This window comes from Balaenoptera physalus (assembly GCF_965194825.1).
Source record: "Balaenoptera physalus genome assembly, chromosome: 5".
NCBI classification, from domain to species: Eukaryota; Metazoa; Chordata; class Mammalia; order Artiodactyla; family Balaenopteridae; genus Balaenoptera; species Balaenoptera physalus.
The window spans coordinates 75,320,044-75,329,196 of NC_138884.1; the positions used below are offsets into that span (position 1 = coordinate 75,320,044).

The window sequence follows — 9,153 nt, forward strand, 5'->3', positions numbered from 1 at the left end:
TTAAGAGCTCAGTTTTCTAAGTCTCTCAGGGAACGAGGGCTCTTAAAAGAATGAACATTCTCTTCCACTTCTAAAAAAACATTCCAAAGACATGGGACCACTAAAGAAATAAGATAGGCAATACCCTCTAGAAATACACTCATATGTAGATAGAAATAAACAATTTGTCTTTTCTGGTTATATAACACCTAGTTCCAAAGTGTACCTCTGTTGTAACGCTGTAAGGCTCATAAATATCCTGAGTTGTTTATCTTACAAAAGCTTTTCCTAATAACAAAGAGAAAAAGAAAATGTCTCCAGGTCCTTAGCAAAGCTTAATGGCCTTAAAGTTTCAAAGAACTGTCCTTTTGTGTGCGTGTGCAGGTGTCCTTCATATACATTTTCAGAAATCACCCATCACAGTTCCATTTTAAAATTATGAACCCTGCATCAAGATGTATTGTCAGTAGTGAGGAAAGACTTGCACTTTCTTTTGGCTAGTTTCCTTTATATCTCCAGAAGGAGCAGTTAGGCAAAAGAAACTGAAGTTCATGGACTTGACACTTGCCCAAGGCCACACAGCTAATAAATAGCAGAGCAAAACTCAAAGCCAGGGCTTCTGACTTCAGATTGCACGCTCATTTTTTGTTTTGCTTTTTCTTTGTTACATCATACTGCTACTTATAGGACATAAGTCTCTAACTTTGCCTGCCCTCATTTTTATGGTACTTTTAAATAATAATAATCTTAATATTTAATCTTCACAAAAACCCAATGTGGGAGGTGCTGTGATTATCCTTATTTTGTAAATGAAGAAACTGAGGCCCAGAGATGTGAATAGCTTGACCAAGTTACACATCTGGTAAATGGGGCAGCCAGAGTTTGAACCCAGGCAGTGTGCCTCAGGGCCCATGCTCTTGGCCACTGAACTGCTGCTGTCACCAATCAAAAAGCCTGTGCAGAAGGCGTTGTCTGTTTGACCTCAGAATGTTCATGTTTCATATGCTCTTAGCGATGCTTAAATTGTATCATCTGTTTAAAACGTGGTCTTTAGGACATATAAAGTGAAAGAATATGTGTGGTTTGTCTCAGGACATAGATTGCTTTCTGTACCATAAAACCTCTAGCTCAGCTTCCTTTTAAAAAATGAAATTCTGTTATACTTTCAGGAAGAGGGAAATCCTCATAAGCATTTTCCAAAATATTATTTTTAAATGAGAAAGCAAAACTTATGTACAGATTTTGTTCCTGCGGAGAGTGGAAAAGTTGAGTAAATCTTAATGTAGACAGTATAGTGGGGGTAAAGCAGTGTTGCATAATCCATTTGTTTTTTTAGACTTCTAGATTGCTCCATGGGAACCCTTCAACTCAGCTTATCCTCTCTGCTGCATTTCCACTACAGCAGAGCACTTTCCCTCAATCACATCACCAGCAACACCAGTCTCAGCAACAGCAGCAACTGAATCGGCGCAGGACTGACAGTTTGACTGATCCTTCCAAGGTTCAACCACAGTAACACACATGCTTCCTTTCTGCCCTCAAGGGAGGAAGGGGGTGGCCCATAAAAGAGTTGCTTGGATGATCTCAGGATAGGATGAAAAGTTCCAGTGGTTTCATGAGATGCAGTATTGAGTGTTCTAGTTCCTGGAATTAGTTAGCAGAGAAAATGCTGCCTCGTGCTGCGGATGTGCATTAAATACCAGCCAGCAGGAGATGATCATAGGGCCATAGCCAATTCTGACAGTGTTTTACTTGCCCAGATATTTTTTGATGGAAAAAGAGTATATTGCCAAATGTTAAGAAACTCAGCTATGAAACATGACCTCCAGTGAATAAGAAAGGCACTAACAATGTTAGTAACTTTGAGTGGTTCTGTGCCTGTTTTCAAGTGTTACAGAGGATACACCACTGCCATGTCAGGGGTTTGCTTACAATGATGCCATGAAGACAGTCCAGTAGACTCAGTAGGCCCCCTTCCCCAACCCCCTCTCCCTTTTCGGATAATGACGGAATAGTAATTAATTTCAGAATGTTGTGTGAGTTTAAATTCTCTATGTACAGATGCTGTAAAAAATAATATTATGTATATGTCTGGATAAAAGGAGAGAAAGCAAAACATTTTGTATGCTGCATGAAAGCATTATCTCCTCCTTTAGGTATGAGTACGTTTCCTTAGATTCTGACACCATGTGCAAACTAATACATCCTCTTTTCCCTTTTGTTTACCATACAGTAGTGTTCTCTTCAGTTTTCCGGGGCACAAGTCTTTTTTTGTTCATACTTTGGCTGTGATGTCACAGTTTGTTCAGTGAGATATGATGTGCTGCTGGGAATGGATTTTTTTTTTCAGGTTAAATTATTTGAAACAGGATTTTCAAGTTACTCAGAAATATCCCTCATTTCATTATTTTTCAATTATGTTTGAAAATAGGATTTGCACTGCTTTATTTTAAGATGGTTGGGAGTTTTGATCACATATTTTGATCTAGTTCATAGTTGGAAATAGTTGTGTAAATGGTTTTTAACAAGCCTGAAAGTAATTTCAAGAATGTTTCAGTTATAGGAGTGAATTTGCACACAAAATATTTTAGGCACTTTTTAACGTTCTCACTGGTGGGAATTTTAACTTTTAGGATTTGTTGGAACCTTTTTATTATCCCCACAATTTCAATGCTTCTTTTAGTCAGAAATGATTCAGGGTTATTTGAGGAAAAAAAAAAAAAAAAAAAACAACCCATAGTGCCTTGATTTTGATTCAGGTGATAACTCACCATCTTGAACTCATCGTCTGGTTTCAGTAGCAGTTTTGAAATCTTGGTACATTTTTAATAGCATGTGGGTGTCAGTGCCATTAAGTTTCTAATGAAGACTGCTTTGAGTCTCTTGGTTTAGAGGTACAAATAATTTCGAAATTAAAGATGACATCCTAATGATACATCAGAGTTACTGATGTGATCACAAAGTTGTTTTGCTAAATCATCATTTTCCTTAAAGCTATGTAGTCATTTAGGAATTACCAGTAAATATTTGCTCAATGTGATCTTAAAATCCTGTGAAGAAAAAAGAAGGGGTAGGAATTGGCTTTGCCTTCACTACAGCACTAGAATATTGTAGCTCACATGCTTCATAAACATGAACTAAGGTTTCATTTGTTAATACATTCTAAAGGTAGTAAGTTCCAACCAGAATTACGTACATTAAAAAAAAAGCATTTTATAGATTTTATGGTACTAATAATTAAATTTATAACTACAGAACAAAGGAAAATTAATGGGAAAATGTCTTACTAGAATAGAATATCAAAAATTATTACTGAGGAAAGGGAAGACAGCAAGCTATAATAAATCAAAATTGACCTTAAAAGAAAATGTGTAACAGAATTGAGGTTGTTAAATAGAAAAGATTTCAGCAATGAACATAATCTGGTACAGAATTGCTAGATAAAGGAGTCAGGGGAACTCTCAGTCGGTTCCTAAGACTTTTCTGTTCTCAGCTTTGCCATCATCCTTAAGGGGTGTACTTTGTCTTTCTGTAGAAAACCATGCCTGGCCACACATAAACTAGAAAATTAACGTTGAAAACAACCAAAGAGACTTGGTACCTACCCTTCTACAAAAGAAGTGTTACTAAATGCCAATCAGTAATTAACATATCAAGGAGCTCCTCTTCTAGCTAAATGATCATCTGACTTTCTCATGAATGTCAAGAATAAATGTCAGAATATCTGTGTACTTGAGCATATGTACACGTGGACAACATTGATGTTGTAGAGTATGGCAACAGTATTTTTTTCCCCTTTCAAATTGCCTTTCTTAACCTTATCATGCCATTCCATATATATCTGAGTTGTGCCTCATTTATTTATTGGCAATATGTAGTGGTACAGATTTAGCAAACAAAAGATATGATGAACTGTTATATTAAGGTTTATTTTCTAAGTCCCATATGTAAAAAGAAAGACGGTGAACCGTGAGTACTGTGTACTTAGGTTAACACAAGCAAAGTGTAAAACAAGCCGCAGGGTAAATCTGTAGACTGTTTATGCACATTCTCCTCCACCAGTCCCTTCAAGCATTTTTCCATCCTCACAAATATTTGGGAAAGAAAATTAGACAAGATCTTGCTTTACAGTTCCTGCTGTTCCTCACAGCTCATTTTTTTCCTGCTTAGAATTGGTTGCTACACTTAAAGGAGCAGCTGGCTGCTTGTCTTTTGCTGTCAGAATGAAGTGTTGCATCAGAAGAGCTAGTAGCTGCCTCTCAGCTCCTCCTTTAACTTTGTTTTCCTCCTGGTTCCCTGGAACTCGGGCTGCAAAGCAGTCCCTGTGCCCTCCTCCATGAATTGAGACTGGAGCATTCTGATGAAGATTCAGCAGTTGCCTGTTCTTCATTCATTTCTGTAGCCAAAGTTGTTAATCAAAATCCAAATCTAAGTCGTGAAAAAGTACCAAATAGGAACACCTTTCAACTACTTAAAAATCTTATCTTCCCTCTGCTTTACACTCACAGATACTCAGTTTTTCTTAAAAAACACTTTATTCCGGGTGGCAGTCATTAGGTGTTACCTTCTTTGGACTGCTGTGGCACTGGGTGGGGCACTGTTGTTTCAACAACTACCAGCGAGGGCTGTAAGGATTAATACAGTTGCTGCCGCGAGTGGTGTCAAACCGGAACCAAGACACTCAAAAGCACTTCATTTTTTGAGTGAAAAGATTGGCAGAAAAGCAAATATGGGGGAAGATGGGGGTAGCATGTGAGTAAATACTACAGTTCAGTCTCCCAACTCTGTCCCAGGTTGAGGGGATAATTTGAGTCCTGTGCTCTGCTTTGTCACGTAAATCTGGTTTAGGAATGTACTAGTAATAAAAGGATGCCAGTGACTTTGAATAGTTTGTTGTAGAATTCTCAGTGTAGATTCGTGAAAGTGTTATTGTAATTCTTCAGAAGTGCTTGGGCTGTTAGTCATTGCCTTAAAGTGGTCTGCTTGCAGTTAGTTAAGGGCACTGCTTGTTGAAGGGAGATGAACCCTTGTTCAAGAAGCCTTAGGAAGGGGCCCCTTAAAATAGTACTCTATTTGCCGGCTCTACACAGACAGGTGATAATTATTTTAAACTGGAAGTTACTCAGCGTGTTTTAAAATGTCTCCACGACATTGAGGTAGCCTATTTTTTTTTTTAAGTGGACTGCAGATAGCATTTTGCTCTGGTATTGCTCATTTCTACTTGTTTTCTTTTCCTATATTTCTCTGGTAATGGAAAGTTTGTTGACGAACATTTGTGTAAAACTCATTCAAGTCTATAACCTTTCCAATGTCTGTGACCCTGTTCTTAGTCCCTCGGGAGTCAGTGCTGGAAGGTATAAACACTGGATATTATTATTGCTGAGTGAGTCTAGCCAGGAATAAGCTGATTGGAATTTTTAAACAGAGGAAAAGAAACAGCACAAAGGCACTTGCCATTTTATAGTGATTGGAGAAAAAGAGTCTTTTGTTTGGGGTGGGTGAGCATTCTTCTAAAAGGAGCTTCTGAAGTAATTGCAAAGGAAAAGAGTTGACTATTTTTATAGCATATTTAATATATTTGTATATAACTATGAATATAATAGGAACCCTTCACATGCCTCCCCACTTTTCTAATGTACTTCCTTCCCCTTTGGCCATAGCTCTAGCTTAGCCTCATCCGCATGGGTAACGTGCCTATTGTCAGCCTACCAAAAGATAGTGCTGCTGCTTTCTGAGACAGGTGAGAAGACCCAACTCTCATGCCTGGGGATCCTTTATATAGGAATAGCACACACTTCGCAGACAACACACCACAGTCTAAAAGCATCATTTTGAAAGGTAACAAGCACTTTATTGCAATTACTCATTTTGATAAAGTTTATTATCTTAGATATTACCATTTCTAAAGGATCCCCAAATCATCACTTAGGTGAAATTTTTAAATGACACATTTCTGAGAAATGTTTAGATCCGGTGAACCATAGTAGGTTTATGGGAGTGATTTCATGGTAGCCAAATGAACTTTGACTTTTGTTTTGAATGTGGTGGAGTCGAGAGACTGTGGATGCCTAGCTCCATTTAGACACTATTGTAAACCTATCTTGCCTATTGTGTGGACACCAAAAGAGACCAATGAGCCTGTTTATTTTCAGAGGTCTAGGAGAATTGCATCAGTGTGAATAGATGTATAGAACTAACCTAAAAGTGATTGGTAGTCATATTTTAGAATACAGTAATTTCAAGAATTATTCTGGGTGTTTTAAATGTGCTCTGAAATGTTGGCATGTCATTTCAGTGTTTCCATTTGAATTGCTCTTGTAATATTTTTGCACAAAAAGGACTGAGAAAGACTACTTTGGTTGAAGAAAAGGAAAAAAAATAATAATTTGGTCATATTTTAATGTCTCCTGTGGAAACACTGGGGATGAATTTTGTTGGTACAGTTATTAATTCAGGATGTTTGAAACAGTACTGAACAGCTCACAAGAAATTAAGCAAACGTGGATATTAAAAATTAAAACACTTTCCATGTGACTGTTTTGCATACTTTTTCCCCATGTCATAATTTAACACTACATTCCTTGTTTTTGTTAAATAAAATAATACTTTGCAGGTTCTGTTTTTGAGTATTTAACAATATTTTGTAAGCTGCCTGAGTTTTCCTAGGGAAACGTTCTTTAGTGAAATAGTTTATGAAGAGGTATTAAGTGAAAGTCCATCACCACCACCACCAGCAAATACTGAGGTGCTGCATTAAGTGACAATCAAAATAGTATTTATGGGAGAATTTAGAAAGTGGTTTTTAAAGAAGCAATTGCTTTGAAAGCAGTTCTCTGGGTTTCTTGAATAAAAATGGCTAAATGTATTTATTTATATTTTTAAATATCTTTGTGTTCTGTTTTCTCATCAGAGTGATTTCACAGCGTTATTTAATTGTGGTTTGTTTTGTTTTGCCTTGTAATCTTCTATGTGGAGGACTGGCTCTTCCCATCTGGGGTGCAGTCCTTAGCCCTCGCGACGCCTCTGCATGGCGATCGGAACCTGTTCCACTTCAGGACAGCAGTGGAGCCCCAGTCCAGATGCCCCTGTGCTTCCCTGCTGTTCTCAACTTAGATAAGAAACAGTAAAGGTAACTCCTTTCAAATCTGCTTCATATAGCTCCAACTTTTTTCTAGTTTCACTTGCTGCCTTTTCTATTTTATGGGCACTTTTAATATGATAACTTCCCCAACACAGCCAAACGCCAGTATGACAGAACCCAAAACACACGTTGCCTGTTTTGCCCATTTGGGAAAATGTTATTAAAACAGTCAGCATCTTCTAATGGCCGTCACTATCATATCCATATTAAAATCCATCTAAAGTCCTTAAATATAGGTGGAACACTGCAAAACTCTTCTACAAAAAATATTTGCTGTGTTTATATAGTGTAATGTTGCTTGGTCCTTTAAAAACAAAGCCACACCAAACCTCCATACACAGCATTGTCCAATAAAGCAGTGTTTGAGCATTTGAGGCCTAGAAATTTGAGGATACTTCTTGCTGGTCTGCACTGGAACAGAATTCTCCACCTTAGGGCTCCCAGAGTAGTTCTTGAGTCCCACAGGCCAGGTCCAGAGCACACTCTAGCTTTTGGGATCCCTTAGAGAATGGTAATGAAAGGAGGTCAACCACAAGTTGGATTTAATGATATAAAAAATGTTTCTTGACTCTAAGGGTTAAATTGGAGATATGATGTTTTTAAATGTATGCTTTTTAGTTTCTGAGGAAACAAACGGTGACATTGCTTTAAAAACTACATTCAGATGTTTTATGATGTGTATTTTGAGTTGGCCTATACTGGTACAGATTCACTGCTGGCAATGGTTGTACCAATACTAAAGAGTTAAAATGTTAGGAAAGGTCCGTTATCTTCAGATTGATGTATTATGTAACCGGACAATCACCATCAAGCAGAAAGAAAAAGAATTTGGCCAGGAAATGTCCTTTTCCTTTATAGATGTCAGCCAGAACAGCTGTAATTTAGGTCATCCTAGAATTACTGTGAAATCTGTTTTATCATGGTGTAAGTTGGGGAAGGTGCTCAGTATGGCACTTGCACATTCATTCTATGTAAAGACTGAAGCCCAAAGACGAGTTAAATTCAGTGCTGTATTGAAACCAGTTAGTGCAAAAAAAAAGAAAGTTTCATCTCTGTAAATTTTTAATTGTTAATTTAACATCAGTTGGTAATTGTAAAAACACACACCAAATTCTTTCTAATGTTCTGTGTGGTTCTTAGTGTACTACTCTTGACATTGATGTGTCCTTACTGCTTGGTTCTTGGTTTTAAATTAAAATTAGATATAGCCTGTCATTCCTTCTGAAAGGGTGGAGCTATAAATGGCTAAGAATACCTTTTTTTTCCTAAAGCAAACATTTCATTGAAATCCAGACTGATTTACAAAAACAAGACTGACATTTTCCAAGTAATATCTTCAGACCAAATCCTGAATTACACAGAAGCACAATGGGATAATGAATGGTTTCAACGGTGCTATAATAGGTTCTCTGCTGATTTTCATGAGCTATGTTTGGAAATTCAATCTTATATAAAATGTGGATCATTTTGTTACTTAATATTGCCATTTTAATTTGGTTTTACAATTGGTTACACTTGTTTCTCAAAGCTGTCCTTTGAGAACAGGTAAAGTGTTATTAGCCTACCTCCACTCAGGCCTCTTGCTGTATGATCATTTTTCCAGGTTATGATGTGCACAGTTTTTAAAAACTATATGTACTATTATAATGCTCTTTCCCATACTCTTGTAATGTGTTCAGAACCTAAAATTATAGCAAAAGAGCCAAGCAGTAGCATTGAGTTTTTTTTTATAAATGTAAAATTAGATTCAGACTTTGTTTCCTTATTCAGTTTTAAAAATAAAAAATACCTCAGTGCTATGTTTTCCAGTATCACCTGCATTTCTCAAAGAAATAACACCTGCTTTATGTGGCACATAACTTGTAAGAATCACATTATTTTGGATTTTAAAGAATATTAAATATTTTAAAAGCACTACCAATGACATTTTCCTCTCTTTTATTCAGCAATGGAGTGTAACTGCATTAGCAATTTTTACCTTGTAGCTAAGGTCCGAGCTGCCAGATTCTCTGAGTAGTTGTGTCCTGTTACAA

At 37.0% G+C, this 9,153-nt stretch overlaps 1 protein-coding gene and 1 long non-coding RNA gene across 3 annotated transcripts in view; one reads left to right on the plus strand and one right to left on the minus strand.

Annotated features, from left to right (window-relative positions):
* The window catches only part of CLOCK (clock circadian regulator), a 67,144-nt gene extending 60,548 nt beyond the window's left edge, over nucleotides 1-6,596 (plus strand). For both annotated transcript variants that reach the window (XM_082464477.1, XM_082464478.1), the window contains exon 21: nucleotides 1,316-6,596. In XM_082464477.1, coding sequence (XP_082320603.1) covers nucleotides 1,316-1,495 — 180 coding nt within the window. In that variant the 3' untranslated portion in view covers nucleotides 1,496-6,596. The remainder of the gene's footprint in view (nucleotides 1-1,315) is intronic.
* Nucleotides 1-9,153, minus strand: part of LOC309662098 — a 306,967-nt gene that overhangs the window by 118,779 nt on the left and 179,035 nt on the right. The window lies entirely within an intron of this gene.